Source organism: Panthera uncia (genome assembly GCF_023721935.1).
Source record: "Panthera uncia isolate 11264 chromosome C1 unlocalized genomic scaffold, Puncia_PCG_1.0 HiC_scaffold_3, whole genome shotgun sequence".
Lineage (NCBI taxonomy): Eukaryota > Metazoa > Chordata > Mammalia > Carnivora > Felidae > Panthera > Panthera uncia.
The window spans coordinates 3,183,459-3,198,919 of NW_026057584.1; the positions used below are offsets into that span (position 1 = coordinate 3,183,459).

General features: G+C 52.8%; 1 protein-coding gene across 1 annotated transcript in view; it reads left to right on the forward strand.

Annotated features, from left to right (window-relative positions):
• The window catches only part of ILKAP (ILK associated serine/threonine phosphatase), a 45,474-nt gene extending 30,424 nt beyond the window's left edge, over positions 1–15,050 (forward strand). Inside the window, exons 4-14 of the mRNA XM_049614461.1 lie at positions 817–882; positions 1,354–1,410; positions 3,917–4,033; positions 5,562–5,688; positions 7,445–7,551; positions 7,929–8,022; positions 8,218–8,305; positions 9,654–9,775; positions 12,853–12,972; positions 14,468–14,549; positions 14,772–15,050. Of these exons, the coding sequence (XP_049470418.1) occupies positions 817–882; positions 1,354–1,410; positions 3,917–4,033; positions 5,562–5,688; positions 7,445–7,551; positions 7,929–8,022; positions 8,218–8,305; positions 9,654–9,775; positions 12,853–12,972; positions 14,468–14,549; positions 14,772–14,912 (1,121 nt within the window). The 3' untranslated portion in view covers positions 14,913–15,050. The remainder of the gene's footprint in view (positions 1–816; positions 883–1,353; positions 1,411–3,916; positions 4,034–5,561; positions 5,689–7,444; positions 7,552–7,928; positions 8,023–8,217; positions 8,306–9,653; positions 9,776–12,852; positions 12,973–14,467; positions 14,550–14,771) is intronic.
• The last annotated feature ends 411 nt before the right edge of the window (positions 15,051–15,461 follow it).

The following is a 15,461-nucleotide window of genomic DNA, read 5'->3' on the forward strand; positions in this document are numbered from 1 at the left end:
ACACACACACACACACACACACACACACACACACACACCCATTCAAGTGTTTAATAGCTTACATAGAAATTTGGGGGAAAGCTGGAGGATAAGGAACGGTGGTTAAATTTTATGTGGAAAGGGATAATGGAGTATAAAGCATTTAAGACAGGTACTTTTGGTGTGTAAATTTTTAGATAAAAAATTTCCCTGGCTTTCTGCTGAGTTTATTGTCTTGGAGTATCTGAAATTCCTCATTTTCTCCATAGATGGTAATTGACGTGGGCACTTGCTGGGGATGCCGGGTTAACACCGATTTGCTTCCTTCAGCCCCTCACCTTCTCTGTGCTCATTTGTTTGACCTTCTATTTGGTGGTCAGTTCAGAATGCTATTGAAATAGGACTTTTGAAGACCACATATCTTGGAAGAGTCCCTCTGTCTTTGAAGTTTTATCTTGAGGGACCCAATAATTGTTTTCTTGGCCTAGAATCTGTATTTTTCTTCCCAGGATTTATTTTTAAAGAAAGGTTTTTAAGCGTTTGTTGCTTTCGGGCATGAAATCATGGAGAAAAAAAATATTTGTTTTCCTCAAAATACCCAGTGGCCCTTCAAATGCCAGTTGGGTCGTCTTTCATTGCTTTTCTGTTGACTGTAACTGTTGGAAGCAAATGTCCGTGTTAAATGGCTGTCCAGAAAATACTTTTAAAAAGTTTGTCCAACAAAGAGGAGAAAATTTGAACTTAATAGTAAACATCTCAGAAGGTACCCCCCCCCCCCCCGAAAATGTGTCCTGGCCGGTGACCAGATGCTCTTTAAGCAGGTGCTCTGTGTTGTAGGCAAAGAAGCTCAGAAGGGACCTCTGCTCTTCGACGACCTCCCTCCGGCCAGCAGTACTGACTCAGGTACAGTCTTCAGGCTCTCCCAGGTGTGTGTCAACGTGTCATCCTGGGGTTGTAGTTGTCTCAAATCTTTCTCCCTTTCCCCCATTTTCAACACACAGATGTTTTAGGTGTTGGACTGTCTTAAGTTTTGAATCCATGGCATCAGGTAAGGCAGAAAAATCCACTAGTCGCTAGCCCTGAGGAGCTGCATAAAAACGTTGAGCAGTTTCCTCCGGTTCATTTGAGTGTTTACTTTACCAGCTGAAATCAGATTTAACTCTTTCAGGCAGATTTTTGTTTCCTTTGATTGATAGGACTTTAAAATAAAATAGGTTCGAGCCATTATTTACCGAAGTATGAGTTGCCACTGGATTGACACGAGAGTTTTGAGATGATTTCATTGACCTGCGTAGGTGTCCTGGTGGGATGGATTCTGAAGCTCTTGCCTCCCCCAGGTTTTGTGGGCTCACTGAGTGTTCTGCTGTGTTTCAGGATCAGGGGGACCTTTGCTTTTTGATGATCTCCCACCAGCCAGCAGTGGGGATTCAGGTAAGTGGGAGGGAAAAGGTTCAATGTGCCAATGGAAATAATACATAAAAATTGTATCCTTATGTAAAATGTATTTATTAATAGATTCTACAGAGCTTAGGATGACATGAAACCAGCATACAGCATGAGATTTATTAAAATCACAAAAGAAATAGGCACCATCGGGTGGAAACAAAAAGATTATATACAGCATCACTTTTTGGTGATTATTGTTTACTTCTTGGGGTTCCACCTCTTGCAACTGACTTTAAGAATTAAGAGCTTAGTCATTTAAACTTTGTTTTTAACATTTTATTAAAAAAAAAAAAAAAAGCAGTCTGTGCCTCTGATAGTGACAGACTCCAGTGTATTCAGCAGAAGTCTCTGACTATATGACATAGTTAAAATATTTTTAATATCCCTGAACCTATAAAAACAGATAGTCTTCTCTTTTATGGCACCTACACTAAAAAGAATTTTGATCTCAAGAAAATACAATCTGAATGACACTGGTTTAGTAACTAGTACAGACCATGTGCAGGAGTTTTCTTGGAATTTCTTGAAACCTTAGTTGGTTATTTTCATTCAGTCCTTATTTTTTCTCAAGAACCTTTATTGATTTGATTTCATTTTTGCCAAGCCTGTTCACATTGGTTCTACCTGTTCCTGGAAATGTTTTTTCCTTTCTACATCCCAGTTAGGTCGAAGGGGAGAAAAGAGCAGGTTCCGGTCAGTGGTCACAGTGATGAGTCTCCTCTTCTGTCTCACCGAGGACTTCTCACGTGGAATCACTCTAAGTGAGGGCAGGACAGGGGGCCACAGGACAAGAGTGAGGGGACAGGGGGCAGGCTGTCTTTACACCTGCAGTTATCTGCTGGTGTAAATACCTTCCTTATGTCGTCAAGTACAACACTTGCTGCTGATTTTCAAGTTGATCTTTTGTGTTACTAATTCATTACATAAAAATTATCAGGGTTAGTCTAGAATGTATGGATTAAGTTAGCATAGTTCTTTATTTACAACAAGTCATTACAGGCCTCTAACGTGAGAATTCTCAGGCTTTCGGGGCTTTACTAAAACACCACAGCATTCTCTCATTCACAGTTAAACCTGAAACCTTGCCTATAAGGACAGCAGCCTTACAATGAAAGTTAATGCGTGCAAACATCAACTTAACAGGGGTCTTTACAGGTTAAATAAAAGAAAATTCAACATAGCTGTGTCTTAGTTCTTCCCAGGACAAAGGACAATCAACTAGTAACAACTTAGAAGATTTTGCACCATTATTAACAGGCTTGATTTTTTCGGATTTAGAATCTAACCTTGCATCCAATATATTGAATTTCTTGAGAAGACATATTCACCGTATACAAAATCGACTACATTCTAGGCCATAAAGTAAGTCCCACTAATGAATTGATTTCATATACAGACCACATTCTCTGACTACAAGTGATTCAATTAGGAGTCAGTAACAAAGCTATAAAAATGTCTCTGTTTTGCGAGTTAAAAGAGAGGAAGATCGTTTTACATACGCACGGGAAAGCTGGGATAAACAGTACGTGACGGGAGGCTACTGGAAAGACCTTGGGGGAAAGTATATTGGAAACATTCGTGAAATTTTCTCAGTTAACGTGCTTTACTATGTGGGGCAGGGTGTGTGTTATGTCCTACTGTTGCAGATATCTGTCCTTTTGCAAGTAATTGACTCTGCAGGGACATTTTCTTCCCTTCCTCTGTACTCAGAAATGTCTGGTGAAGGATAATTGAGTAGATGGTCACATGCTTTTATGCAGAGAGTACTTAGGGCTGCTTACTATGACAACGGCTGCCATTTATTGGGTACGTGATGACCCAGGCACTGTGATAAATGCTTCTACTTACCTCGTCCCCACCTTCCGAGATGACAGTGTTCTCCCTGTGTTACGGGTCGAGAAACCGAGGCGGGGAGGTCAAGTCACTTGCCTTAATTTGAGACTAGACTTTCTCCTTCCAAAACGCACGCACCCTGCAGGTGCTCTTAGCTTTTTGGCTTGAGTACAGACTCATCCCTCTGCAAGTGTGAATGGCTTCAGCGGTCCTGTTTGGCCTTTCGCAATACACGGTTCTTAAAACCTGACATTTACCTCATTGTAACCCTCTCGGGGCACTTGATGCTTTCTTGACTTGTTCAGGACGTGTCACTTTGCAGATTTTGGAAACTTCCCTGTTAATAAGGGCCTGTGGGTATGGAGCCTCGTGTGTGTCACAGCCCCAAAATGTGGGCTGTTTTTACCACTGACGACCCTCCTTGCAGATCCTCTCACAGTTGGCCTGAGCAGGACCTGGATCTTGACCTGTGGTCCCTCCTGGCGGGCACCTGGCCCACTGCCCACCCCTCCAGGTCCTCGCCATGAGATCCCTGTGCCTGCCTCTCTCCCGGTGCTCGCGCCGCACGTCGTTTCGTCTCGGGGCTGGGGTGGAGCCTGGTCGGCTGGGGACTTTGACAGTCTGTAGCTGTGTCTGTCTGGCTTCTCCTCGTGTCCAGGTTCTCTTGACGCTTCGATGTCCCAGACGGTAAAGAACGAAGGGAAAGGAGCAAAGAGAAGAGCCCCTGAAGAAGAGAACGGCAGTGAAGAGCTTGTGGAAAAGAAAGTTTGTAAAGGTTTTCAGACAGTTTGAAAACAAATGTATTAGACTTCCCATCTTAAAACAACCCAGAGCAAAAACGAGCTCAGCTTTCCCATTCGAGACACTTCTGTTTCGTGTCTGTATTTAAGAAACTGGCAGGGTTCTCTTTTTGCAGACAGACTTCCGAGTTTACTTTTGCCTCCTCTCCTAACTTTTCTGTTCGTCTCTGGCCCATCTTTGGTCAGGCCGGAAACCCACGTTTGTTCTTCGAGGGTTAGAAAACCCAGGTCATTTTGACTTCACCTTGTCTAGTGAATGGTTAGCTTGTTGGGCCCCCACTTTCTCTCTGACCCCTGTCTTTGTTCACAGCCTGTTGCTGAGCACTTTGAATTTGTGATCAGCTTAGTAGGCAGCTTCCCAAGAAGGAGCCTGAGGCTGGAAAAACCAGTTGAAATTTGTAGTCAGCTCTGTAACTTGTCAGAGTGGAGAAGAAATGAAAAGTATCAGTTAAAGAGAGGTAGCCGTGGATGTTCACACACCGTACAGATCATTTTGTCCTTTGCCCCAGAGCTTCCGAGCGAAAGCCGTGGGGTGCACTGGGAGGCACCCCACTGGGAGGCGTGTGAGGAGCCTACTAACCCGCTTAAGGACGGGGTCGTAGGTTAGCTGGTCACGGCCTCGAGCCTCAAGAGCACCGTGCTTACCAGCAACGGCTCTGTCAACGTGTTCGTTTTATTGTTTACACAGCCCTAGGGTGTCCGAAAAGGAGCTTAACCAGGCCTGGCCGTTCAGTGTCAGCAGGTTTCTGTGCCCATGGTGTGTGTGCTCCTTTATCCTTTCCTTCCTCACTTGAAGTAGAAGCAACTGTCTTACTGTTTGTTCAAATTCATTACCAGCCTCAGGCATGGGAATAGAGTTTCACGTGTCCAGCAGGGCATTTGGGATAAACTCCATGCATGTGTCTAAACTAGGAATTTTTCTGCCCTCATTAGATTACTGACAAGACTGGGTTTGCACACAATCCCTTGCCCCAGTTTGGGACGACAGCACATTCCTTGCTGTGCTGTTAATGACTTAACCGAAGCTGTCGGTACTAACTTGCTGTCATCTGCTACTTCCCTCTTCAGTGTTCAGCCTTCTCTTTTTTATTTTTTGAGAGAGAGGGGGAGTTTGTGTGAGAGTGGGGCAGGGGCAGAGAGAGAGAGCACGCGCGAGCAAGAGAGAACCCCAGACGGGCTCTGTGCCCAGCGCGGTGGAGCCCAGTGTCAGGCTCGATCTCACCACTGTGAGATCATGACCTGAGCCACCCAGGCGGCCCCACTGCCCAGCCTTTTAGAGACGGTCCTTGTCCAACAGTGGTCTGATCTTAGTTACAGATTGCAGCTGGGGAGGTAGGTGGCTGCGGGGGAGCAGCTTATTCGTGTGCACGGTTAGGACATCACTGAGTGAAATAGCCAGAGTCCCCTGTTGTCCCCCCCCCCCCCCCCCCGTTTGCTCTGGGACTAGGGCTTCTGGAGGGAAGAGCACAGTTTTGTATTGGCCTTTTGTTCTCTTTCCCGCAGCCTCCTCGGTGATCTTTGGTCTGAAAGGCTACGTGGCTGAGCGGAAGGGCGAGCGGGAGGAGATGCAGGACGCCCACGTCATCCTGAACGACATCACTGAGGAGTGCAGGCCCCCATCGTCCCTCATGTGAGTGTCCCTGCTCCAGCAGGCCTCTGTGGACCGTTTGGCCCGAGTTCCGTGGGCAGGTTTCAGGAGCGTGGCCTGTCGCTTGGACTGCTCGGTTCTTGATTTTGCACAGTGCTTCCCTTCCTGACGTTTTTGGTCGTCACGTGGGCAGGGGCGCTCAGGTTGCTGCCAGACGCCCTGCGACAGAGAGCTGTCTGGCCCCAAGTTGTTCCCGGCTCTGGCAGAGCCGAGAACCCTGTTAAATGGAACAGACTGCCCAGTGTCTGAGGAGCTTCCGGCAGGGAGCGCTCTTACTCTGCAAGCCCGTAGGTGGAGGGGGGAGCTGCTTCAGCAGCGCATGGTGATCCAGGAGAGCCATGTCGTGGTCAGGGCCCAAAAGAGAAAGAGCAGAAATGACATCAAGGAGAAGAACAGTGAAAATTTTCCTGAAACTGTGCAGATTAAAATGAGGCCTTTGGATAAGCTCTGAGGCATGGAGGAAAGACATCAGAAGGCAGGACATCAAGGCATGTCATTAACACACGTCCCATGTGCACACGGGGGACTCTGTAGGGCAAGGATCATGCGTGTGTGCACACGGGGGACTCTAGGGCAAGGATCACGTGTGTGGGCACCGCCGTGTTTCCACAGTCACAGTCTGTTATTAACGGACAGTGTGCCGGAGCCATTGGTGTCGGTGGGTTTTGTCCAGGTGAGGAAGTGATGGTCCCTGCTGGTACCTGGTCATGTGCGGAGAAGACCACGTGTATGCACAGTCCCTGGTGTTAGGCGGCCGTTGACCACTGTGGTATGCTTTGGAGTTCCTTTCGAAGCCAGGAAAGGCCTCTGGAGAGCCCGGGGAGTGGGTCTCACTGGGCTCACTAAACTGTGCCTTAGCAGGTACCGTGTGTTAGGAACCAGACGAAGGTATTTAGTCACAGCTCATGAGGTCTCTGTTGAAAAGGAACTCGAAACATGTTTGAGAAAGAGCTCTGCAGAGTGAATGTCATTTCCCGTGGGCATTTTCATTCTTGCTTGAAATGCTTTAAATCGTTAATGGTGTTTATTCTGTATATGAAAGTTTTCTGGCAGAATTTGAAAGGGGAATAAGTGGTAAGGTGGGCATTGAGAATTCGCTGCTGGGTCAGTCTGAGTAACAATTCTGGAATTACCTCTGCTCTCCGAGGTATTTTTCATGGTCTCGGATCAGTAACTGGTATTGGTGTGTTAGGTTTAAAACGAAATCTGTTTTAAATACAAGTTTTTAATTTTAGTTTCATCTTCAGTGAAAGATCAGTTAATCTTGAGTTTTGAAAAATGGGAGTTTTTAACTAAGGTTATTTTTAAGTGATCTCTATACCCAATGTGGGACTCGAAACCCCAACCCCGAGATCAGGAGTCTCATGCTCCACTGACTGAGCCAGCCAAGGCCCTGAGTTTTTTACTTTTAATTTAAAAATGCCGTGAAAGTTGAGGCGCCTGGCCGGCTCAGTCGGAAGAGTGTGACTCTGGATCTCCAGGTCATGAGTTCGAGCCCCGTGTTGGGTGCAGAAATCACTTAAATGAACTTAGAATAAAAAATACCATGAAAGTTACTTCCACGTTTGTCTCAGTTAACGTTGTGTCTTTTTTCTCCGTTGTGACAGTGTGGCTGATGTCTTAGCAGGGGGCATCCTCAGTCTTTTCAGTGCTCGCTGTTTGAAATAAGATTTAGAAACCTTAGTGGACAGGAGCAATCTTTGTGAAAATCTCAGTAACTGACAATTGATTCTTCCAGTACCCGGGTTTCATATTTTGCTGTTTTTGATGGACACGGAGGAATTCGAGCCTCAAAATTTGCTGCACAGAACTTGCATCAGAACTTGATCAGGAAATTTCCTAAAGGTGAGACTGAGAACAAAGTCGGTTCGTGTTCGTCTTGGTGTTTGCTGTCGGTGTAAATCAGGAAGACGGGTCACGTTGCAGAGAACCGTCAGTGGCTCTCTGAAGGTGGGGCAGAAGGGAGTGGGGCTTGAGGTGGGCAGGTGGGGCCGTGTAGGCGCCTGGCGTAGGACTTGTCGTCTGCGTGATGGCACCTTGCGTGAGCTGTGTGTGTGTGAGTGAGTGTCTTGCCTTCACACCTGGGAGACTGCTAACAAACTCCACTGACCCTGTCTTACGGGCGAGGAAGTGGGATGTTCTTGGTCACGACACAGAAACAAAATGGCAGCGGGAGGAGAATTTGCCCTTAAGAGTTTGTCGTCTGGTTGCTTCCGTAACAGGAGATGTAATCAGCGTAGAGAAAACCGTGAAGAGATGCCTTTTGGACACTTTTAAGCATACTGATGAAGAGTTCCTTAAACAAGCTTCGAGCCAGTAAGTGTAATCACATAAAGATGAGTGTGTGAGCGCGGAGGTCTTCTGACAGTCGCCCACCACCGAGTAAGCTCTCCTGACCGCTAACGTGCGTGTCGGGTCGGGGTACAGACCTTACCGTTCAGCTCTGGAAGGGAGTCTCGAAGCACGGGTGTCGGTCGGCGGTGACCGTGTTTCTGACGTGTCTGCCCCCAGGAAGCCTGCCTGGAAAGACGGCTCCACTGCCACGTGTGTCCTGGCCGTGGACAACATCCTGTACATCGCCAACCTCGGAGACAGTCGGGTACGTGGCTCCGGAGCCGCTCCCGGGACGGCGGCGCTGGGTGTGGCCGGCACCAGGAAGCGTGCGCTCAGCGGGGCGGGAAGTGGTGACGGGCTGAGGTCCTTCTTGCGGGGCCGCTGCTGGGGCTTCTGCAGACTCCACGTTCCGGGCAGGGGGCTGGCAGCTGCGCCGGAGCTGTTTGCTCTCTGGGCCGTCTTGGGCCCTGGGGAGCGTGTGCGTGTGTGCGCGTGCACGCACACACACTGCCGCCATGGGGCTGTGGGTCAGAATGTCATCCCTGTGCAAGCAGCTTGAATATTCCTCAGCTGCATGTCTCTGACTTCAGGTGGCTGGGAGGGAACAGGGCGAGCCCTTCCCTCAACTCCAAATAAGTCAAAAGTAGTTGGGAGAAGCACTAGGTGATGCCGTGTCCGGAGCCCAGGCCACGTGACCGCGGGTGAGAACCTGCTTATTTCCCACTGGTGGCAGCCAGTGTCCCGGCCCCAGCGGTGGGGAATGGCTTAGAGCTGGAGGGCAGCGCCCTGCCACCTGGCTCCGCCCCCCTCCCCACGCGGCAGGACCTCTTTCAGCGAGCCTGGTGCTGCGGCAGCGGTCACGGTGACCAAGTGAGCCTTCCCGCTCTCAGGCAGCACCTGGAGACCGCTGCCCGCACCCCGTCGTGTTTAGAGTGATCTCTGCATAAATACTAGGTGCTGGGAGGACAGCAGTGAGCATCACAGACGGTCCCTGTGCAGTGGGTTTTATGTGGTGATATTCTAGCAGACCGTCCCTAGGTCACATGTGTTGAGACTAAATAACAAGTAACATGAGTAAAATTGGGGGGGGGGGGGGGGGGGGGGGAACCAAACCTTTGAGCCTGATCCAAATTTGCATCCTGTCTGCCTCCTGGCTCTGCTGTGTGACCTCAGGCACACACCTATCCTCCGGGCTTCCTGCTCCGCAGGACTGAGGTTTCCCCGGAAGTTCCCACGTGGTGGAGGCGGTGGCGGCGGCGAATGGAGGCGCTTGGCCAGCCCGCCCTCCCGCCCTCCCGCCCTCCCCTCTGCCTGCAGCGGATCCTGGGAGTAGCGACGCCTCCCGGGGCTTTCATCCTCGTTGGGTGTCGCAGACGAGAGGGCAGCGGCCTGCGGAGGGTCAGCGACTGGCTGCTTGTCCCACGGTGCTGGCGCCAGACTGGACCCGCACCACGGCCCCTCTCCCTGGTCGCGGTTTCTGTGACGCTTCTTTGCTGCCTGATGCTCCGAACTCGTGTTTGTCAGCGGGAGACTGAACCGAAACTCTGTTGTTAACCTTTCTCTTCACCTGGTAACTTTGAACTTCGTGACCGTGGGACTGTCCGTGTTCCCAGGCAATCCTGTGTCGGTTTAATGAGGAGAGTCAGAAGCACGCGGCCTTAAGCCTCAGCAAGGAGCACAACCCCACCCAGTATGAGGAGCGGATGAGAATACAGAAGGCTGGCGGGAATGTCAGGTAACAGGGCTGGCGGGTGCTCCCCGTCACCGCGGCCGGGGGGCCTCCCAGGGCAGAACTTGCCGTGTTCCGCAGTGTCTGTGGCGGGAGGAGACCGAGGTCGAAGCCGGGGAGGCAGGGGAATGGAGGTTGTGGGATTTCGCACCGTGTGCCTGGGAACTTTCTTGAATACTGTCATTTGTCACAACTGAATAAGCCACAGTTTTAGGCAGATTCTCCAGGAGAGAATCTGAGGTGGTGAAGACAGTAGCTCTTCGTAGCCCGCACCGACCTGCTCCGTCTGCGGCTCCATCTCTGTCTACACCTTTGACGACCGCATGCCCGCTCTGGTTTTCATACGCTGTTTCTCGAAGGTGGCTGACGAGGCTGACTTCTTTCCTCGTCTTTTCTCTACTGAAGGACGTTTACCGGAGTTTAGCCAGGGTGTTTTCTGGTCGGTCTTACAGTATGACCGTTAGGACTTGATGTTCTGGGGGGGGGGGGGGGGGGAGAGAGCAGGAAGGGGTCCGGGGAAGCCCGCGGCCGTCTGTCCCCGGAGGGGCATTTTCTGTCCATCACTGCTGCTCTAGGCTGCTTCCGGCCAGTGGTGCGGGGCCTCTGGAGAGGAGTCACAACTCTGAGAGCTCCTTTGGCTTTCTTAGAACTTTAAAATTCTGCTTTTGCCCGAACTCCTTGAAAAAATTTGGACATTGACAGTCCCGTGGCTGACAGGAGTATCCGCCATGTGGCGGCTACCCTCTGTCCCCAGGCTCCACGTAATTGAAAGCGGTGTTGAGGTGTCCTAGCGATGTCGTTTGACGGTGTGGCTAGGACGAGCCCCTCAGAGAGGGGCGGTGGCTCAGCGCGGCGGGCCGGCTTTGTCTTCTCCACGCCCGCCCTGCCGCTGCTATCATTGACACTTTGAGACCTACAGAAAACAATGTAAAATAGTAAAACATTTCAGCATCTACCGCCTGGATTCAGCAGCGAACATTTTTGCCACGTGTGAGGCTGCCCTGTTTGAAGGTTCGTTGCAGACAGAACGCAGAGAGTAACTCTGGTTGCCGCAGTCTCCTTTCCTGGCCGATCCCGATTTCCCCAGCTATTGCGCGCTGTCTTGGTTGGAAACCGGCGTCCAGTCGGCATTCACTCACGTTGACCTGGGTCCCTCCCCTTTCCGTGAGGACAGTCGTGCGGGGTCGCCCGCGTCCCGAGTTCACCGCCTGCTTTCACACGGCCCGTCCGTTGTTGGCGTGCGTGTGTCCTGCGCGTGGGAGTGCGGGTCAGCTCTCCACGTCGTTTTCTGAAGTACAGGTGGCTCTTCCGGCCCCGTGATCGTTGGCGCTCCCTGCTGTGGCTCCCCGCAGGGCGTGGGACACACTGAAAATGGCTGTGCTTCCGGGGGCGGGGCCTGCTGTGCTCACACCCGCGCCCGTCCGGTTTCTGTGCGGAGCTGCTGGCGCTGACCTGCTGGCGCTGACCGGGTCTTGGGGACCTGCGGCTGCGTCGAAGCAGGCCAGGCTCGTGCCTGGGGCGGGGGAGGCCACGCCTAGTCACAGGTCACCAAAGAAGCGCCTCCTTGGGTTCCTGTGGGGCTCTCGCTTTGAGCGGCTTCCCAGTTAGTGCTCTGGGGGCTGAGAGCGCCCCTCCCCCCACCCAGGTCTTCCTCTGCTCCTGTGCACTTTGTCCCCTTGCTGTTCGTTTCCATGATTGTACTAAAGATGCCAGCAGGAGGCCCCCGCCGGGAGGGCGATGGTGTGGCCACGGTGAAGGGCCGGGACCGGACTGGATTCTGGTGCCAACACAGCGGCCCAGGCCAGTGAGGAACTTCCTGCCACCCGCAGCCATCTGCAGAGCATCTCTGCGGAGCATTTCCTCATGTTCCGTCACTTGGAAAAGCTCTGTAGACCCCCGCGAACGGCTCTGGCGTTTGCTGAGCACTCACGCGTCCCTCGTGTGCGCCTTCTCTGGTTTCACCAGCGAGGGCCTGCGGCCCCCGGGGTTTGCAGCTGCCGGAGGTCGCGTAGCACACAGGCCCATCGGGATTGTTCTCGGGGCATCGAGTGGGGGCCCTTTCCCCTGCTGACAGACATGCAGGCCCACTTCTAGGTTGCCTCCCCATCTCTGGATGCCTCATTGGAAAACGGAACGTGTAGGGACACCTGGGTGGCTCAGTCGATTAAGTGTGCGAATCTTGATGTTGGCTCAGGTCATGACCTCAAGGTTCATGAGATCAAGCCCCGTGTCGGGCTCTGTGCTGACAGCTCAGATCCTACTTGGGATTCTCTCTCTCCCTCCTTCTCTGCCCCTTCCTTGTTCGTGCTCTCTCTTAAAATAAATAAATTTGGGGTGCTGGGTGGCTCGGTTAAGCATCCAACTTCAGCTCAGGTCATGATCTCACAGTTTGTGGGTTCAAGCTCCATGTCGGGCTCTGTGCGGACACCTGGGAGCCTGGAGCCTGCTTCAGACTGTGTGTCTCCCTCTCTCTCTGCCCTTCCTTTGCTCACGCTCTGTCTCTCCCTCTCAAAGGTAAACTAAAATATTAAAAAATAACAATAATAAATTAATTAAAAATTGGAATGGATAAAAGTCTAATGTGCAGAACACTACAATTGATGCAGGTTAAGATAAACCACGTTCACAGCCTGTGTAAAGAAAGCGGTGCTTCAGCATCTGGGAACAGTTACCTTCAGGTATTTTCCAAGTCCGGTTGGGTGCAAGTTCAAAGTGGCCTTCTGCGGCAGCTGTTACCCTGGCTGCGGGCTCAGATGTGGCCTGAGGGGCTTCAGGGCAAACACAAAATAGAAAAGCAGATCTAGGCCCCGACCCAGTCCTGTCACATCCAGCTTGAGTGTGGGCAAGATAGCAGGTTGGGGGTCGGGGGCTGCCCCGTGCCAGCCAGGGGGTGTACCGTGCCGTCGGGTGCCGCGGGGCGGAGGCGCCCAGGATTCAGCCCGGAACGTGCAGACGAGCGTGTGTTCCTTGAGGCTCAGGGCCGGCAGCGCGGGTCAGAGCAGACTCGCGGGCTCCGTCTTCCCTCTGCCTCGAAGGACTGTGGACCCACGATCTGTCACATGGACTCTGTTTCCCCGATTTAGGGACGGACGGGTCTTGGGTGTGCTGGAGGTGTCGCGCTCCATCGGGGACGGGCAGTACAAGCGCTGCGGGGTCACCTCTGTGCCAGACATCAGACGCTGCCAGCTGACCCCCAACGACAGGTACGTGGCCGTGCACACGGTCCGGTTTCCCTTCCCGACTTCAGTTTGTGTCATGAGCCTGGAGTGGGTGGAGCGGTCCTGTCGTGGGCACTGCCTGGGCCTGACTGCAGGAACAGACAGACTGCTTTCTGCCCTGGCGGGTCCCCCAGTCCAGGAGGGTAGCGCACGTGGGGGGGGGGGGGGCGGGGGGGTTCCGGCACCGGGTATCGGGAGCACGGGTGCTCTGGGGGACCTGGGCCACGTCCCTGTGGGAGAGAGAAGGGCCTCCCGGCAGAGGGAAGATGCACCGCCACTGCAGCAGGAGAGCATGACACGCGGGCGGGCGGGCAGCAGTAGCAGAGAGCATCGAAGGATGACAGCAGGGTGCTGGGGGGCGGGGGGTGGGTTGTGCGGGGTCCTGAGTTTCATGCTGAGGAGTTTGGTGGAGAAGGGAGGTGTTGAAGCAGCGCCGGGCTGGGGCCAGAAAGAGACGGCCGTGCCCGCCATGGCCAGGGCCCCTCAGCGAGGAGTTGAAGGTTGGGTAGGCAGCCCGAGGCTCAAGAGGAGCCCCGAGGAGCCCCGAGGAGGAGCCCCGAGGAGCCGCAAGGAGCGGGCCTGCTCCCTCCACCGCGCGAGGGCGCCTCCCCACGGCCCCGCCTGCCCAGCGTCTCTTGCGGGGCCGTGTGCGCTTGCCGGCCTTGGGGTCTTGGGACGCTTCCTTCCACCAGCCCCTCCTCTGGTTTTCCAGACCCTGCCCGGGCCCCCCTGTGGCGTGCGCTGTGCCAGCTCCCCTGCTCTGGGTTGTAGTCGTGGCTTTGTGCGACCAGTTACTCGGGCTCTGTCACCACGGGAGGGGGGCGGGGCGGGAGCCTCCCCGGACGTGCACTTGCTGGGTTCCAGGCACCCTGCGTGCTCACTGAACACTGTGGGGGAAGCGCCCTGCCAGAAGACAAACCAAGACCTGGGTGTTAGCATGAGCAGAGAGGGATGACCACCTCAGAGCTGTGGGGGAGCCCCCCTCTGCACCCTGTTGTACACAAGGACGTCCTTCGAGAGTCCAGAGGAGGGGGCCTCTGAAAGGGACCTGATCCTGTTCTCAGACCACAGACGTACCTGGTTGTCCTGCCTGCCGTGTTGGACTCTCGCAGCGCTTCGTGAGGGTCGTGAGGGCTCGAGGCCCTCGTGTCTGTGTCTACACAGTCACGTGGTGATGGAAATTCAGTGTTTGCCGTAACACCTGATGTTTTTATTCCACGATTTACCTCGAGCTCACCTAAGAAGTACCTAGCGTTTGGGTTAGTCCATAATCATCTTGTGGGCGGACAGAAGGGTAGTCCACTTTTGATGGATGGTATCATGGCTATAAATGCTAGTTTCCACCTCTCAGAAGTTAAATTGGTTTTAAAAAATTCATAGCCTTTGAGTAGTTGGATAAGTGTTTGTTTTACCTGCATTGTCCAGCCATTTTATAAGGTTTGCTGCTAAAACCCGTTTGTATTTCTTCTTCCCGTTACAGGTTCATTTTGCTGGCCTGTGACGGCCTCTTCAAGGTCTTTACCCCGGAAGAAGCTGTCAACTTCATCTTGTCCTGCCTGGAGGTAAGAGCTCACCGGGTACCAGCTGCTCGAGCTGCACGCGGCTTCCTCCCCGCGGCCCCCCAGTGCACTTTTCCTGTGTGAACTCCACCCAGGGGACTCATCGGTCCTTTTGTCCTGCTGCCTGTCCTGACGGAGGCTGGGGAGCAGTTCCTCCTTTCAGAGACCACATCTCAGAGGGTGACCGGATCCCCCGCTCACCTGTGCCCCTTTGCTGTCCGGTAGGATGAGAAGATCCAGAGCCGAGAAGGGAAGCCCACAGTGGACGCGCGCTATGAAGCAGCCTGCAACAGGCTGGCCAACAAGGCAGTGCAGCGGGGCTCGGCGGACAACGTCACGGTGATGGTGGTGCGGATAGGGCAGTGAGGGCGCGGCGAGGCCAGGGGCGCGGCATGTGCTGACTTCAGAGGTTCATTTTGTGTGTGTGTGTGTGCACATTACGTGTGTTTCGTGTACTCCTGTGGGACTCCCATGGTTGTAAATAAAGGTTTTTTTTTCTAGTCTTTTGCGTTATTACATTTGAATGATTCTTGACCCTTCAGGGGTTGTGTTTGCTTTTGGATATGCTCTGGGTCTTTCCTTGGCCAAACCGTCATGGCATCTTGGATTGGCCTGTAGTGGTGACCCCACAGGCTGCTGTGACATTTGTAGTTCATGGGCACCTCACCTGTGCTCTTTTGCCCTCATAATGCGCCTGGTTGGGGACGTGGCATCTTATAGTGGGAAACTGAGGAAGTGACCTGCCCAGACAGGCTGTCGGAGCCTTCTGGCTTTTTTTCATTTCTCTGTGCGAAATAAGGTTGCAGAACATTGTGTGGGGGGCAGGGTGCTAGGCCTAGCTGGGGGGGGAGGGGGTAGCCTGATACATGAGGTGCCTCTGGCAGGCCCTCCTGGAACGACATGGAATTCGGCTAA